This window comes from Meles meles, chromosome 7 (assembly GCF_922984935.1).
Source record: "Meles meles chromosome 7, mMelMel3.1 paternal haplotype, whole genome shotgun sequence".
Taxonomy (NCBI): domain Eukaryota; kingdom Metazoa; phylum Chordata; class Mammalia; order Carnivora; family Mustelidae; genus Meles; species Meles meles.
In genome coordinates, this window is record NC_060072.1 from 8,947,803 (window position 1) to 8,966,348 (window position 18,546).

The window sequence follows — 18,546 nt, forward strand, 5'->3', positions numbered from 1 at the left end:
TCAAAGGCGAAGAGATTCTGGCTCTTGGGGGCCCAAGGGCAAGCTAAAAAAGGCATCCTTTAAGTCAAGAACTGTGTACCATATTCTGGTGGGCCCCAGGGCACTGAGGAGAGTATAGGGGTTAGGGACAGAAGGGTGTGTGTCCATAACCCGTTTATTAACTTCCCTCAGGTCTTGTACAGGTCGGTAGTCCCCACTATTGGGTGTACGCACCGGTAGCAAAGGTGTGTTCCAGGGCAAGTGACAGGGGCGTAGCACACCTGAGTCCAGGAGACATCTAATATGTGGGGTGATGCCCGATTTGGCTTCCATGGGCATGGGGTACTGTTTGACTCGGACGGGGTCAGCCCCGGGCTTTAGCTCTATGAAGAGGGCCGGCCGATGTCTAGCCAGCCCCATGCCTCCTGTTTCCGCCCAGGCTTTAGGGAATCGGTGAAGCCAGGACTCGATGTTGAGTTCCTGGGAAGGGGGGGTGGTTTGGTGGAGTAGATGTTCGTCCTCCAAACGCATTGTGAGTATTGATAATGGCAAGGTCTGAGAGCTAGTTACCGTGGGGCCATCGGGTTGAAAATAAATGTGCGCTCCCATCTTGGTGAATAAGTCTCTCCCCAGCAGAGGGCAAGGGCTATCAGGGATGATGAGGAATGAATGAGTTACTTCTCCTGTACCTAAGTTAACAGTCCGTTGAGTTGTCCAAGGGTACCTTTTAGTTCCAGTGGCTCCGTGGACTCAGGAAAATTTGTCTGAAACTTTTCCATGGGGTTTGGTCAACACTGAATGTTGAGCTCCGGTGTCAACCAGAAATTGTACAGGATTCCCCTCCACTTGTAGGGTTACCCTGGGCTCGGGGAGGGGATCCGAACCCCGTCCCCTCCATTCTGAATCTCGGGTAACCAGAGTGGGGTTGGGTTTCGTTCCCCATGGTTGCGGTCTACGCCTTTTTTGGGGGCAATTACGTGCCCAGTGTCCCTTTTCTCTACAATATGCACATTGATCTGGGTCCAGATTGCGTTGGAAGCCCTGGACTTTCTGAGGTTCCCCTCGAGGGGTTGATTCTTCCTGGACAAAGGCAGCTAGGACTTTGGACATTTCTTTTGTTACTTTGAGTTGCTTATCCTCCGGGGTATCTCGGGCATTATAAACCCATTGTGTAATGCGGAGTAGATCTTGAATCTGTTTGCCCTCTAGGTCCTCTAGTTTCTGCAATTTCTTTTTAATGTCTGATGCTGCCTGATTTACAAAAGACATGACTACTGCTGCCTGATTCTCAGGGGCTTCAGGATCCATAGGGGTAAACTGCCTAAAGGCTTCCATTAATCTCTCTAGAAATGCTGCTGGACTCTCTGTCTTACCTTGCAAAACTGCATGTACCTTGGCCAAATTGGTGGGCTTGCGAGCAGCAGCCCTGAGACCCGCCATTAGAGTCTGGCGATAAATGAGTAGCTGTCCCCTACCTTCTGCCGTGTTGTAGTCCCAGTTGGGCCTAGCTAAAGGGAAACTTGCATCAATGAGGTCTGGATTCACGGTTGGTCTGCCATCGTCTCCGGGAACCAGCTTCCTGGCTTCCACCTGGATTTTCTCTCTTTCTTCGGTAGTGAATAGGATACGCAAGCGCTGCTGACAATCCCAGGTGGGTTGATGGGTGAACATGATGCTATCTACAAGGGCTGTGAGATCTTTTGGATTATCTGAAAAGCGCGCGTTTTGGGCTTTCCAATTGTAAAGATCACTAGTTGAGAAGGGCCAATATTGGAGTCGGGGATTACCAGTATCATGGGGGGGGGGCAATCTCTCTAAGGGGCAAAGCCACAGTTGAATCTGCCGGGCGTGATGGATTTTCTCTCTGAATACGCCCCCTAGTGTGCCCGGCAGGGCCGTCAGTTCCTCCTTGAACGGCAGGGACTGTAGCAATTGCTTCTGGACCTTCTGCCTCAGGGCCCGGCATGGCCGCTTCAGCCGGGGCGCAGGCTCAGCCGCAACTGCGGCTGAGGAAGGGATTTGATAAGGGGGCGGATCTAGACTAAGTAAGTCTTGACTCTCAGGGAGGACGGGTGGAGGGGGTGCAGATGGGGCACGAGGTCCTCATGCTTCTGTCGGCCTGTCTGCGAGAACCTTGCAGCTTTCTGGGAATATTAAGGGGGCCAACCAAGGCGGGGGGGGTGGTTTCCACAAGATCCTGCCAGACTGTAATGTAAGGGACTTGGTCTGGATGTCCTTTACCTGGGAGATATACCTGAGCCTTAACCTTAAGAATTATGGGGAGGCAAAAAGTGCCTTGAGTGGGCCATCCTACTCCGAAGGTTGGCCATTCGGAGCGACAGAAAGTGCTAAGTCTCCATCTTCGGATATCCAGGCTTAGGTCATTGCCTCTCGCCCGAACATCCTTAAAGTTAGCCAGGAGAAGGGAGAGCGGGGTACTCTGAGTTTGCCCCATTAGACTAGGTTGTTCCCAGATTAAGATAATAGTTGAGACTAGAAGAAAAGCGCCTAGAATAGGCAGAAAGCGACAGAGACACCGGTGTATGGGGTGTGAGACCAACGAGCAAGTGAGGAATTCGAAAGGGTGAATTGAGGGTGTGTGTTCCGGTTCAACTAGTCCGAAAGGGTGGATGAAAGCCTTCGGTGGCCTGGGGGTAGGAGCTAGGCAAGTTTCATCCTCAGACGGCGAGAGTAGGAATTCTTTTCCTCTGTCCGCCAGGGTGAACCTGAAAGTGACATGGGTTAGGAGGATGTGGGCAGGATAATTAGGGAAATAATTTCCTCCAACCTAGAGGAGCAACCGTTAAAGTATAAGGGACCGGCGGTGTTCAGAACGTTAGAATTCTCATAATTTGTTTACTCTCATATCACTGGCTTATTGAATCTGGTTTTAGGTCTTAATACCCATCTCTTATATTCCCTCCCGATATGTACGATGTCACAGACAAGGGGAGGGGGACTTTTCAGGTGCTGTCCTGCTCGCGTCCCTCGCGGGAACTTAGGAGCGTCTTAGCTAAGGTCTATCCGTATAAACCCTGGACCAGGCTACTCCATGGAGTAGATGACCGTTATGCCGTATGACGCTCCGCAAGACTCAGGGTGCAGCCCAGTCAGACTCCGTAGCCGAAGGCGGTGGAGCCACACAAACACATTCATACAGTCAAACAATCCTCAGATTCAAACGGGTTAGACACCCTCCCCTTAAACAGAATGTAACCTTCTTAACCAGTACAAGGAACATATAACCACATTTAAAGACATAACATGAAGACATACATTGTTGGCCTCCGAGGTGGGACTCGAACCCACGATCTCTGAGGGGCCGTTCCTGCCGGGCACGAGGGACGTCTCCGTCGGCCCGCTGGCAACCCTATAGCGCGTCCGCCAGGGCTTATTTGCCAGTCACCGCCCTGGGACTCTAACCCAGGTCCTGGGATCCCAACCCAGGAATAATCACAGAAAGGACAAAACACAGTCAGGACATAAGAGCAAAGCATACGAAAAACATAGAGACAAAAGACAAAGCCGGCCTTCTTACCGATCGGTTGCAGCGACCCGTTGACCAGTTGTCTGGTGGGCTTGAAGGCGAGATCTCGGTGGGACCTCCAAATGAAATGCCAACAGAGTATTACTCCCACCTTAAAGACCACCAGAGACGTGAGTCAAAGCCAAGCAGCAAGGGTCGTTTATTGCAGGTTCGAACCTGGACCTCTGCGCCGCTCGTTGCCGATAACGCCGAGAGGTCTCGAGCTGAGTTGGTGCAGGGTTTTTATAGACAGATACAGACAAGTTTCGGGTGGGACTGAGCTGACTGGTTGACAGTTTGAACAGGCATACTTGGTGCCAGCGGATTGGTTCAGGGGGCCCGCGCGTGCGAAAACAAGCAAAGCAATCTTACAGAAGCAGAAACGGCAGGTTAGCCCGCGCGCGCGAAAAAGCAAGCGTTCGTACAGAAGCGAAACTAGCTGGTTAACAGGATAAATATGCATCTCTAGTCAGGGGGGGTTCCTTTGGTCTTTCACCTTCAGCTCAGGTCATGATCCCAGGGTCCTGCAATTGAGCCCCTCTCTGCTCGGCAGGGAGCCTGCTTCCTCCTCTCTCTCTCTGCTTGCCTCTCTGCCTACTTGTGATCTCTGTCTGTCCAATAAATAAATAAAATCTCAAAAAAAAAAAAAGATACATGTTGGCAATCATCCCCCAAGCATTTGACCCACCGATATACATCTGAAAGGTCTCATGACTAAGGTTTTATTAGACAGTAATAAATGACCTTTTCCTAAAAACAGCTAGCCCCTCAAGGTCCTGGAAACCTTGCTTTCAAAATTCCTTGAAGACTTAGGCTATCCCTAACACCCTCCCCACTTGCGAGTATAAAATGGGCCGCTCCTCACTGTAAGGACCTATTTAGAAATTGTCCCTGCTCCCCTTCCCCCAGGGGATTTACTTGGAGACAAGTCCCGGAAACCAGCTCCAGGTAACAAAGCCCAGATACAAGGGTGGGTCAGGCCAGGTGGAGACATCCGATCAGTGGGGGTTTGCATACTGTCTCCCTGGTTACCAAAGAGTAGGGACCCCCTCCCTCTGGGAGCCTTTTTGGCACCAATCCTAATCAAGGTGTAATAGACTGGTTCTAATGTCTACTAGGGTAAATTGTAATTCAATTGGTCACCTAGCATCACTGTGGAGTTTCCTGTGTGTTACATTTTCATTGGCCACCTTTGCGTGGCCAGGCCCAACTACATGGCCTTTGCCCTTAAACGCTAGTCTGTGAAACAGAGAAGGGTCGCTCTCTCTTTTAAGAGGTGCGGCCTCGAACGTTCAGTTAGATTCTTGATGCTTGGCGCGAAATAAAGCTTTGCTTGACCTTCGCCTTATATCAGTCTTGCTCCTTTAATCACGGACCCATTATTTGGGCATAACACTCACCACCCCAGTGCAGCTTTCTGCCCACCGGTCCTGACCCCATGCTTTCTTTTTCTTTTTCTTTTTTTTTAAAGATTTTATTTATTTATTTGACAGAGAGAGAGCGTGGGCACAATCAGGGGGAGTGGCAGGCAGAAGGAGAGGGAGAAGCAGGCTCTCTGCAGAGCAGGGGAAGCCCGATATGGGACTCGATCCCAGGGTTCAGGGATCATGACCTGAGACATGAAGGCAGTGGCTTAACCAATTGAGCCACCCAGGAGCCCACCCCCACCCCCATGCTTTAATGGAACCACCTTTTTGCGCGCCAAAGATGTCTCAAGAATTCTCTCTGGTCTGTGGGCTCCGAACACCAACATCTTTCCTACATCACTAACTATGGCCTTTAGTCAACAATAACATGTCTTTATTGCTTCATCAATGGTAAGCAATTAAGGCAGGATGTTAATAATAGGGCAAAAGCTGGGAGTCTGGGAGACAGGAAGTATATGAGAACTCTAGGTCCTGGTCCATTTTTGCATAAACCTCAACCCACTCTAAAAAATAAAGTCTGTTATGAAGTGCCAAAAAAATGGGCTGTCATCATAGATATGCTGCTTCTAATTAATGCATTTGATAACAAGCCCGCGTAATTTTGAACTGGCAATGAACCTTCAAGGGCTGCATGGCTCCATGACTCTGGTCAGAGCCCCAGGTACTGCTGATTCTGCCCTGCTGACCGCCTGCATTCGGAAGGGAAGAAAGTGCTCAGTCTCATCTAGAGGTCTCTGAAAATAAAGGTGCAATGTTTTGTCCCCCATCCAGCCTCCCAGACCCTTGTACAATCAGCTTCCTTTGACCTGAGGGTCAAGTCCTAGAAGTGGTTTCGCTGCGTCAGAGTCTGCATGCATGTAAGCTCTGGCTGGTGGTTAGAGATGCAATTTCCATTCAGGAGACTGCAAAGGGCCTGTTTTCCTGCCTCCTACCCGCAGCCAGGGATCCTCAAATTCTTCATTCCCCTCCTACGGGGGCGGGGGGGGCACTCTGCTCTTCCCCAGCAACTTCCAAGCAATGCTTCCTCTCCCTGATCTGACTTGGCTGTTGCTTGTCACCTCGGCCACCTCCCTTCCTCCGGATCACTGCCCTACAGCCCAGAAATGGGTCACCTCCCTCCATCTGGTGCCATCGCCAGGCTTCAGCTCCCAGGATGGCTTACCCTGGGCTCCACACCCTCCCAGAATTCCCTAAAACACAGCGGCCACCAGCCTGACGACCCTTACAGCAGGTTTGGGAACAGAATGCCGATTTAAACTGAAGGTCACTGCTGCCAAAGTCTGGAGTCTTCACGGGGCCACCCTGGTGTGTCTCTTTTCTTCTCCAACACCCCTATCCTCCATGGTGGGAATACTCATTCTCTCTGGGGATAGCCCCCACCCTCCTCATGGGGCCTGGGCAGGCCACACCATCACAAAATAGGGCTATATACCCCCAGGTCAAACTGGGGCACCATCTGCAGTCGGCCAGCTCAGACCAGTGGTTCAGGAAAGGATGACCTGCCGGCTCAGCCATCCCCGTTTGCAGATGGTCGGACTGCGCAAGTGCACACACACGATTTTCCCCTGCATAGAGTGGAAAAGCCAGATTAAAAAAAAAGGTCCCTTAACGAACAGACCCAGTTTACATAACTAAACAGAATCCTTGTCTTAGTCTAAAGCAGCCAGCCCGGGGCTTCCCCAAGGGCAGCAGCAGCTTCTACCTCACAGCTGCCTGACCAAGAGGGTCCACGGAGCTGATCCTTCCAGAACAATCTAGAACAAAGGAAAGGTCTTCCTCACAAAATCTGTTTATATCTTTAAAAAGTTTAAGTCATGGGGCGCCTGGGTGGCTCAGTGGATTAAGCCGCTGCCTTCGGCTCAGGTCATGATCTCAGGGTCCTGGGATCGAGTCCCGCATCGGGCTCTCTGCTCCACAGGGAGTCGGCTTCCTCCTCTCTGCCTACTTGTGATCTGTCAAATAAATAAATAAAATCTTTGGAAAAAAAAAAAGTTTAACTCATCTCTGCATCCAACATGGGGCTTGAACTCACAACCTTGAGATCAAGAGTTGCATGTGTAAGACCCGCGGATCCCCGTACCCAAGAATTCAACACTGCCACAGGATGCAAACAGCAAGAGGATCTTTATTGTAACGCGGGCGCCTGCGGGTGGTCAGCAGCTCCTGCCAGCTGAGCACACCAGGCTGGGGTGGTGCAGGGTTTTTATAGACAGGTACAAACAAGTTTTGGGTGGGGCGGAGCTGATTGGCCGACAATTTGAACAGTTGAAAAAGGCCTACTTGGTGTTAGCGGATTGGCTTTGGAGGACCCGCGCGCGCGAAGACGAAGGCGGGAAGGGGGGCGTAGAGCGGGGAAGCGGGAAGCGGACTTACAGAAGCAGATGCTTAGTTACAGGAACCTGATTGGTCCATTTAAATTAAGCGTAGTCAGGCGTTAGGTTCAAGACAAAGACATAGCTGTTTGTTCTGGCGTGGCGGCCTTGTTTCAGCACTCTGGAAAAAGCCCTCAGCAAGGAGGAAGGGGGTCTTTCAAAGGCTACTTGATTCATTAGTGATACAGGAAAGCAATTGTTACACTAGGAAAGGGGACCCTTTAGTATTAGCTACAGCATCACCTCCTCCAGGATGCCCTCCCTGCCCCCCTGTCTAAGTCAAAGGCCCCCTCTAGGCTCTCCTAACCCAGTCCTGCACATTCTGGGTCATATTGTCTGTGGATTAATCTCTCCCCCCACTGGACCGCGGGTCCATGGGGGCAGGGCTGGAGCTCTCTCTGTAGGTCTGCTGTGTCCCCTGCATAAGGCCTGACATGGAGCAGGTGCTCAGGGAAAAAGTTTGCAGGGCTCAGGAGTCAGGAGCATGCAGGCTCCCTGGATCATTGTGGGACACATGGTACAGACTCACTCATGGACAAATACAACTCCAAGTGTTCCCGGGGACAAGTTCACACACTGCAACCCCAGATACCCACTCCCCAGTTCCTCTGGCTCCCGCTTGTACACCTACTTGCTTGGGCTGGGCTCTGGTAGGCACCTTCTCCGCAGCCACGCCTACTTCCACCTTCCTCAAAAATCCAAACAGCCAAGGTTCTGGGCGAAGGGGAAGGACTGTATGGAGTGTGCATGAAGGAAGGAAGGCATAAATACTAGCCACGGTTCCTCAAAGACTTGCAAAAAACGGGCCCCTCTGATCCCTGGGGCGTCCCCCAGGGTGGCAGGGGAGAAGTCCGAGTTCGTCAACTCCTTCTCAAGCTGCCCAGAATACAGATCTATTACGCGTAATAGTACAGTCCTATACAGGCGTACAGGCAGGACAGACGAGAACACGAGACAGGAGACGGGAACAGTTATTAAAGTTTAAATGCTGGCCAGCTTACCTCCCGGTGGGAGTCGGTTGGATCCTTGGGCAGGAGTCCGATGATCTTGGTGGAACCTCCAAATGTAAGACCCGCGGATCCCCGTACCCAAGAATTCAACACTGCCACAGGATGCAAACAGCAAGAGGATCTTTATTGTAACGCGGGCGCCTGCGGGTGGTCAGCAGCTCCTGCCAGCTGAGCACACCAGGCTGGGGTGGTGCAGGGTTTTTATAGACAGGCACAAACAAGTTTTGGGTGGGGCGGAGCTGATTGGCCGACAATTTGAACAGTTGAAAAAGGCCTACTTGGTGTTAGCGGATTGGCTTTGGAGGACCCGCGCGCGCGAAGACGAAGGCGGGAAGGGGGGCGTAGAGCGGGGAAGCGGGAAGCGGACTTACAGAAGCAGATGCTTAGTTACAGGAACCTGATTGGTCCATTTAAATTAAGCATAGTCAGGCGTTAGGTTCAAGACAAAGACATAGCTGTTTGTTCTGGCGTGGCGGCCTTGTTTCAGCACTCTGGAAAAAGCCCTCAGCAAGGAGGAAGGGGGTCTTTCACATGCTCTACCGACTGAGTCAGCCAGGCACCCCTGTTTATAACCTTTATTTATTTTTTACCATTTATTGCTTTATTTTGGGGAGAAGGGGCAGGGGGAAGAATCCCAGGCAGACTCCCTGCCGAGGACAGATTTCCCACCCCACAGGCCTTGAGCCAATGACCCTGAGATCGATCACAACCTGAGCCAAAATCAAGAGTTGGACATTTAACCAACTGAGCCACCCAGGCGCCCCGATAACCTTGAAAATGGCAGGTTCTAGTGATGTAGTTTCTTTGGAATATTGTTGTGTTGGTGAGGTTGGTGGGGTCCGGGGCCAACAGCGAAGAAAGAACTCTTGAGATGTCTTTGGTGCAGGAGGGTAGTTTTATGAAAACAAGGGGCAGGACTGGGGGCTGCCCCAGGATTGTGAGCAGGACCTGATTCCATACCTCAGGGGGTGGGAGAAGTAAAGATAAGGGAAGGTCCAAGAGGACTTTCATATGCTAAAGAAGACAGGGTGGACGGGGTGGGGGGGGGCCTCCTGGAAGAATGTTGTAATCTGCCTATCTCAAGTATTTGCCAATTGGCTGCAGGTTGTAGAGACGCTTAATTTTATGTGTTTCCTACTGTCTTTGTTTCTCACCCCACTAGCATCAGCATTTTTTTTTAAAGATTTTTTATTTATTTATTTGACAGAGAGAGAGATCACAAGTAGGCAGAGAGAGAGGAGGAAGCAGGCTCCCTGCTGAGCAGAGAGCCGGATGCGGGGCTTAATCCCAGGACCCTGAGATCATGACCTGAGCCGAAGGCAGCAGCTTAATCCACTGAGCCACCCAGGCTACCTTAGCATCAGCATTTTTTTTTAAATATTTTATTTATTTGACAGAGAGAGAAATCACAACTAGGCAGAGAGGCAGGCAGAGAGAGGAGGAAGCAGGCTCCCTGCCGAGCAGAGAGCCCGATGTGGGGATCGATCCCAGGACCCTGGGATCATGACCTGAGCCGAAGGCAGAGGCTTTAACCCACTGAGCCACCCAGGCGCCCCCAGCATCAGCATTTTTAAGACCCAGTCTCCTGTGGCACCCATGATAGAATAATCTTATTAAAGTGAGTATTTGATAATTTGGTAGATTACAAATGAAGAAGTTCTAGAACCTCGGTGAGGTTAGGTGGGCTGAGGTCCAGAGCCAATGACCAAGAGAGAATTCTTGTGACATCTTTGGTGCAAAATGGTGGTTTATTAAAGCACGGGGACAGGACCCGTGGGCAGAAAGAGCTGCTGCCCCGGGTTGTGAGGGATGGCAGGTTATGTACCCTGAGGTTGGGGGAAGGTGAGGGGAAAGGAGGTTTCAATGGAGTTTTCATATGCTAAAGAGGGCCTACAAGGTGCCGGGAGTATCCCGGAGGTCTTGGGGATACCCGGAGGTCTTCCGGCTTGATCAATGTTGTCTTTTGGCAAGCTATTAACATCAAGATAGTTGGGAGATTCCTGGTGGGACGTCACAATCCTGCTATCAAGCGTCTTTGTTAGTGAGATTTAGGTCCAGAAGAGATTTAACTATATTTACATTTCCTTCGACCTCAGCCTCCTTCAGTTTTGTGTATGGAGGGGAGGGCGACCTTAGGGCTTGAGGAACTGAGTTATTTGCCTCTGGAAATTATCAATAGCACAAGGTAACTTCTTTGTTTGTAGATCTCTAGGACATTTGTAAACCAAGGGGAACTGTTTGTTTCTCGTTTATGGTGGTCAGGGGTGCCTGAGGAATGCTACACGTTATTACCGAGGGGAGTGGGTGAAGAGGGGGTGCAAGGTGCCAGCTTTTGCTCTGTCCTCAGCCAGCCTCCTGCTCCCTCATCACAAATGGCACCGCAATTCGATTTGTGTTTCTATGATTACTCAGAAAATGGAAATTTTTTTGGATACGTGTATTGGTGCACTTTATTTCTTATTAAGTGAATTGTCTGTTTAGATCATGAACCTGTTTCTGTTAACGTGTTGGAAACACTTTTCCCAGTTTTTTATTTCTGTTTCAATTTTATTTTTTGACATTCTAAACATTTAAATTTTGTCTAATGAAATCTCTCCATGTTTTCCTTTATGGTCTCTGTCTTCTGTGTTATGTTGAGAAAGAGCTACCTGACCCCGAACGGAAGTAAATAATCACTTAACTACAGTCATGTTGAGTCCATTTGGGGTTAAATGCAGTGGAAGGGATCCAGTCTGGTTGTTTCCATACACATTGCCAATTTCCCATGAAAGCCTTTCATTGATTAATCTCTTGTTTCCCCAAACCGCTTTGAAATGCTGCCTTTATTAGTTTTGTGACCCTTATGCACCAGTTTCTTTGTTCTTGAAATCCCTGCCGTCCAGAGAGGCGACAAGGATTAAATGAAGTCACATTTTCAAAGCCTGTAACATGGGAACACAGAATCCGCTCCAAACGTGCTGGTTCTCTGCCCTTCTCCTTCTCCAGCGTTACTCCTTCCTCATGCCATATGCTTCTACAGTTTGACCTTGGGATTCTAGGAATGGTTCCAGCCACACAGAAGGTGCTCACTCAGGCCTCACCGTTTGGCCCCCAAACTTCTCTTTGGCCTGTTAGTGCCTCAGCCAAGGTGACCTTGCTCAGGAGGGCTGGGTGGGTGAGCCGCCGAAGGAGGATGGTAGTTACCCAGTGCTGAGGACTTGGTGGGGGTGGAGGGGGAGTCAGGGGAAACTTCACAGGAAAGGTGACCTTCGAGCTGGGTTCAGTGGGGGAGAGAAATTGGGCAGGTGGAGAAGGGAGAAAGGGCATCCCAGGCCAAAGGAATAGATCAAAGCAAGAGTGGGAGGGAGCCCTGGTAGAAATCAAGAGGGGCAGGAGGCTGGGCCAAATAGGGGAGGGGGTTGTCTGTGCACGGGAAAGGGTAGGGATTCATTGAAGTGGGAGAGTCCTGTGATCACACGTGTATTTTAGGAAGATGAGCCCAGGCCAGATGGCAGGTGGGGACCCCTAGGGGGCTGCTGAGATAAGGCAGGTAAGATGGGTGGCAGCCAGGACCAGGGTGGTAGCCTCAAGGATGAAAGATGGGCAGTTTTCAAAAACATCTCATTAGCTAAAAAGAGAAGGACTGGCAATAGATTGGAGGTGGAAAGAGGGGTGTGAAGGAGGACCCCAGGTTCCCGGCTTGGGCAGCTGTGTCGCTGGTGAAGGATTTACTGAGATAGAAGCACTAGAAGGAGAGCTCGTTTGGGCCCGGGGTTGGGGAGGACAAGAAATCCACTGAAAGGGTTGGGGCTAGAGAAGACACGAAAAATTCGAAGTCTGCAAAACTCAATGTATTCTTGTAGGCATTCCAGGCATCTGTTCCGGAAGAGCAGAACCAAGGAGACGGCAGAGGGATGGTGGGAAGGGGATGGTTTGAAAAATATTTAGGAAGTTGAGTCAACAGGATCTGGCAGATGCTTTGATTTTTTTTTTTAAAGATTTTATTTATTTATTTGACAGACAGAGATTACAAGTAGGCAGAGAGGCAGGCAGAGAGAGAATGGAGGAAGCAGGCTGCATGCTGAGCAGAGATCCCAATGCGGGGCTCGATCCCAGGACCCCAGGATCATGACCTGAGCTGAAGGCAGAGGCTTTAATCCACTGAGCCACCCAGGCGCCCCTGCTTTGATTTTTTTAAGAGAGGGACAAAGCTAGGATATTACGACCAGGGAGGGGAACCAGGCCTGAAATTGCCGTCTCTGGAATAGTGAGCACAGGGAAAGGAGGAGGTTTGGTGGGAAGATGCATTCATTAAGGCAACAATTCACAATTAAGCACCTACTCTATGCCAGGCACTGCATTTAGGACCGAGCAAGGACAAAATCTCTGCTCTTGTGAGACTTAAATTCATTGAGGAGAGCTGGACAATGAAGAAATACACAAACATATGTCAAGCAGTAAAAAGTGTTACGGAGGAAAATAAAGTGAGTGGGTGGGGTCTGTAATTTTTTAAAAATATTTTTACTTGGGGTGCCTGGGTGGCTTAAGGCCACCCTCTGGTGGCCTCTGTTGTTAAGGGTTAAGGCCTCTGCCTTCGGCTGAGGTCGTGATCCCAGGGTCCTGGGATCGAGCCCCGCATCGGGCTCTCTGCTTGGCAGGGAGTCTGCTTCCTCCTCTTTCTCTGCCTCCTTCTCTGATCTCTGTCTGTCAAATAAATAAATAAAATCTTTTAAAACATATTTTTATTTTATTTTTAAGTAAGCTCTATAACCAGCGTGGGGCTGGAATTCATGACCCTGAGGTCAAGAGTCACACATTCTACCGACTGAGTCTGCCAGGTGCCCTGGTCCACAGTTTTTCAAAGACATGACCAGGGATGGTCTCATTGATAAGGTGTCATACAGAGACTTGGACGGGGGAGCATATTCTATGCAGAGGAAAGAGCATGTGCAAAGGCCCTGAGGCAAGAACATATTCCAGGAAGACTGAGGAGGCCAGTGTGGTAGAGCAAGGAGGAACAGTGTGGTAGAGCAAGGGGAAGAGTGGCAGATGATGGGATAGGAGGGGTAGCAGAGGTAGGTCCCGTGGGGCCTTGCAGACCCTTGTGAAGATTCCAGCTTTTACGCTAAGAAAGCCAGAATGTCTTTCGAGAGTTTTGAGCAGAAGAGGACCCTGAATGGCTTGTATTTTAGAGGCTTAGTGAATAAGAATTCCTTGATCACTTCCTAACTGGGTGGTGACCTTGGATGAGTTATTTAATTTCTCTGTGCCTCAGTTTCATAATCTGTAAAATGGGGATAATAACAGTAATCACTTTGTATGGTTATTGCGAGGATTAAATATAGTTAATATAAGGAAGCCCTCAGAACAGTGTCTGGCACATTCTAAGCTCCATAGACTGGGAGCAGCAATTACCATAATGATCATTAAGGCTGCTGGTGTTGAGAACAGACTGGAGGGGACCAGAGTGGAAGCAGGGACACCATCTGGGCAGCTCCTGCAGTGGTCCAGGGCCCCAGGAGGATGGTGAGGGTGGCTTGGACCAGAATGGTTATGGTGGAAGTGGAGAGAAATGGTCAGAATGAGGAAGAGTTGATAGCATCTGCCAGCGGATCACACATGAAACATGAGAGAAAGGGGAATAAGAATGGCTCCAAGGATTTTTGCCCTGAGCACATGGAAGCTGAAGTTGCCATTTACTGAGATAGGGGGCAACATCAGGAGTCTGGCTTTGAGGGCGATGAACGGGAGTCATCGATCAGATATCTCAGGATAAAGGCAGGCAGTTGGATAAGCAAGTGGCCCAGGCTGGGGGGTGTTTGCTTGGGAGCGATCAGTGTACTGTGGCTATTTCAAGCCGTGGGACCAGATGGGCTTACCAAGGAAGCAAGTGTGGATGGAGAAGAGGGCCAAGGGTGAGCCCGGGAGTCTGCCATGCTGACAGCAAGGGCTCGACCGATGCCACCGCCCAGCTGATGTGATTTTTGAAAAGCCTGCAAATTTTTGAAAAATCTTGAGGAAAAGGTTTTTGGTTTTGTCAGCGATCTCTCAAATGTTCGAAGTAGCACTTCTAGGACACACAATTGGGACAGGCTTGGGAAGACAGCAGAGATGGGTAAGAAGACGGGGCGGGGGGCGGGGGGGTGACCAAAGTTGAAGCCTTTGCTGATCCAGAGACGTTCTGAGCCGGGGTGATTTTTGTGGAAAACTGGCTTTAAGGACATGGGAATTACCAACACAACCATACACTGGCATAAAAATCATTTAACAAAAGGCAGTGGCTAAGAACATGGATTTTTTATTTATTCTTCTTTAATTTTTTAAGATTTCTTTTTTCAAAGATTTTATTTATTTATTTATTTGACAGAGAGAGAGATCACAAGTAGATAGAGAGGCGGGGGGGGGGGTGTGTGGGGGAAGCAGGCTCCCTGCTGAGCAGAGAGCCCGATGGGGGACTCGATCCCAGGACCCTAAGATCATGACCTGAGCCAAAGGCAGCGGCTTAACCCACTGAGCCACCCAGGCGCCCCTGGTTAGGGTTTTATATGGAGGCATGCTTGATTCAATCACTGGCCATTGATGACTGAGCTCCATCTCCAGCCCCTCTCCTCTACCTGAAGGTCAGGGGGTGGGGCTGAACTGTCCAACCCCCATCCCAGGGCTGGTTTCCTTGGCAACCCCCTTAATTCTTAGGGGTTTTCCAAAAGTTACCTCATTACCATACATGCAGGTGTGACTGTAAGGGGCTGGTTATGAACAACACAAAATGAACCTCTTAACCCTATCATTCAGAAATTCCAAGGATTTTCGCAGCTCTGCGCCAGGAACAAGAACTGGGTGATCAATCGGGGCGCCTGGGTGGCTCAGTGGATTAAGCCGCTGCCTTCGGCTCAGGTCATGATCTCAGGGTCCTGGGATCGAGCCCCGCATCGGGCTCTCTGCTCCGCAGGGAGCCTGCTTCCTCCTCTCTCTCTGCCTGCCTCTCTGCCTACTTGTGATCTCTCTCTCTCACTGTCAAATAAATAAAATAAAATCTTTAAAAAAAAAAAAAAAAAAAAAGAACTGGGTGATCAAATTTATCATAATTACAGCCACTATGACAGGCCCACAGTTAAGTGTTGCTATCTAATTGACAAGGAGACTAAAAGAAAAAGACGATTCAGAATAGAATGAAAGAGGGGCGCCGGGGTGGTTCAGTTGATGAAGGGACTGCCTTCAGCTCAGGTCTGATCCCAGGGGATCAAGCCGCTTGTTGGGCTCCCTGCTCAGTGGGAAGCTTGCTTCTCCCTCTGCCCCCTGCTCATGCACTCTCTCTCTCTCTCAAATAAATAAATAAAATCTTAAAAACAACAACAACAAGGGGCGCCTGGATGGCTCAGTGGGTTAAAGCCTCTGCCTTCAGCTCAGGTCATGGTCTCAGGGTCCTGGGATTGAGCCCTGCATTGGGCTCTCTGCTTGGTGGGGGGCCTGCTCCCCCCCCCACCTCTCTGCCTACTTGTGATCTCTGTCAAATAAATAAATCTTAAAAAAAAAAAATAAGGGGCGCCTGGGTGGCTCAGTGGTTTAAGCCTCTGCCTTCGGCTCAGGTCATGATCTCAGGGTCTTGGGATCGAGTCCCACATCAGGCTCTCTGCTCAGCGGGGAGCCTGCTTCCTCCTCTCTCTCTGCCTGCCTCTCTGCTTACTCATGATCTCTCTCTGACAAATAAATAAATCTTAAAAAAATAAAATAAAATAAAAACAACAACAACAGGATAGAATGAAGGAGCAGTAGAGAGGGAACTAGAATCAGTATTCCGGCAAGGCTGAGCTCATAGGTATGTGACCCGTACAGTTAGTGGCCTCCCAGCTCAGAATGGACCCGGTTCTTGGTTTAACACTCTGCTCTCCCCATCTTGAAATTTGTAACGATTTGCTCCTTGAACCTGTGTTTTGTAAAGGAAGTCCAACGGGACAGGGACGCATGCGTGTGAAGATACGCCAGGTGGTGGGGAGCCGGCCCTGGCCAGCAAGTCTGGCGGGCTGTGGGCAGCTTGGGTGCTGAGCCAGTTGGCCTGGCCACCCAGCGTGCACCCACATGGCGGGGCAGTCTGGGATCTGGGCCCAGATTGGCAGCAGCAGAATCTGGCTGCAGTCCACCCAAGCCAGGGTGAGAGAAGGGAGCCCCCGCCCCTTCCCTCGGAAAAGCCCGTCCAGAAGATCTACAGAAACAGAAGCTCGGCCGCCTAAGTCTGGGACGGGACCTGTGTGCACTTGGGCAGTGAACTGTCGGTAAACTATCACAAAACCAAAGCCTACGGATGGACATGGCAATAAAGTGTATCCGGGAGTTGTCAATTCTTCAGAGTCTAGTATCCCTGGTTTTGGAAACCACCGCAACATTGCAAAGCAAATATTCAGAGGTTTACGACAAGAACTCAAATTTAAAGGTCACGCTTTATAGCAAACCATTCTATTTTCATGTGAAGCTTCGTTATTCATGAGAAAGGCAATTCTATTTTATTTTTTATTTTTATTTTTGAGAAAGGAAATTTTAAAATTAAATTTTCTTGTAATCAAACATAGTGCAATCAGGTGCATAAATAGGTTTATTAAAATTATAGACAAATTATGAGGTCGCTTTCAGTTTTTTTTTCCATAGGAGAACACGAATGCAGGCCCCCCTGCCCATTCGAAATTGCACAGTCAAGTTTCCCAAGTGCAATGTATGAGCCTCACACTGCGAGAGCCACCTTGGCGATCGCTTAGCATCTCTCATGCCAGGTGAGGATCACTTTCAGTTTCTTTCTTTTTTTTAAGATTTTATTTATGTATTTGAGGGAAAGAATGAGAGAGAGAACATGAGCGGAGGGGAGGGGCAGAGGGAGAGGGACAACCAGACTCCCTACTGAGCAAGGAGCCCAATATGGAGCTGGATACCAGGACCTGGGGATCATGACCTGAGCTGAAGGCAGACACCTAACTGGACTGACTGAGTTACCCAGGCGCCCCTAACTTTCAGTTTCCTGTACAACTACACAAGGCACAGAAAATGTTAGAGGAAATATTAAAATGCCACTGTATAAACTTACATATAAAATTAAATTAAAAAATTAAATTCAGGCATACATCAAATAGATTTTTTGAAGACTTAAATCTTTTGATAAATTGTTCCACAAGAATCATCAGCTCTAAATGTACCAATAACAAAAATTTTTTTGCAGTTTTAAGTTTATGTCATTTGCATAACCTCTATTTCATTTTTTTTGTGTAAAAGATTTTATTTATTTATTTGACAGACAGAGATCACAATTAGGCAGAGAGGCAGGCAGAGAGAGAAGGAAGCAGGCTTCCCGCCGAGCAGAGAGCCCGATGAAGGGCTCGATCCCAGGACCCTGGGGTCATGACCCGAGCTGAAGGCAGAGGCTCAAACCCACTGAACCACCCAGGCGCACCCCTCCCCCTTATTTCATTTTATAAGTAATCAAATATTTTTTTTTAAAGATTTTATTTATTTATTTGACACAGAGAGATCACAAGTAGGCAGAGAGGCAGGCAGAGAGAGAGGAGGAAACAGGCTTCCTGGCGAGCAGAGAGCCCGATGCGGGACTCGATCCCAGGACCCTGAGATCATGACCTGAGCCGAAGGCAGTGGCTTAAACCACTGAGCCACCCAGGTGCCCCAGTAATCAAATATTTTGAAAGGAAAAAAATTATTTTAGTACTTTTAACTACACTTTTTTTCCCCTACTGCTGTGTGTATCTGTGTGTGTCTGTATAAGTAGGCTCCACACCCATCATGGAGTCCAACTTGGAGCTTGAACTCAGGACCCTGAGATCAAGGTCTGAATTGAGATCAGGAGTTGGGTGCTTATGGGGTGCCTGGGTGGCTCAGTCGGTTGGGTGTCTGCCTTCAGCTCCGGTAGTGATCTCAGGGTCCTAGGATTGAGCCCTGCATGGGGTTCCTTGCTCAGCGGGGAGCCTGCTTCTGCTCCTCGTCCTGCTCGTGTGTGTGTGTGTGGTGTCAAAATAAATAAAATCTTAAAAAATACAAAATAAAATAAAATGGTGCCATAAAAAAAAAAAAAAAAAAAAGAGTGGAGTGCTTAACCAACTGAACCACCCAGGCACTCCTTTTTACAGCTTTTTGAATAAGAGGCCCGAAAATTATGTAGGGGCTCTGATTCTGAAAACCAGTATTTCTTTTTTTTTTTTTTTAAAGATTTTATTTATTTATCAGAGAGAGATCACAAGTAGGCAGAGAGGCAGGCAGAG

At 49.3% G+C, this 18,546-nt stretch overlaps 1 protein-coding gene across 1 annotated transcript in view; it reads right to left on the reverse strand.

The window, feature by feature from the left end:
- Nucleotides 1–18,546, reverse strand: part of LOC123946299 — a 22,736-nt gene continuing 4,190 nt past the window's right edge. The window contains 1 exon segment of the mRNA XM_046011774.1: nucleotides 1–2,081. Within this exon segment, the coding sequence (XP_045867730.1) occupies nucleotides 1–2,081 (2,081 nt within the window).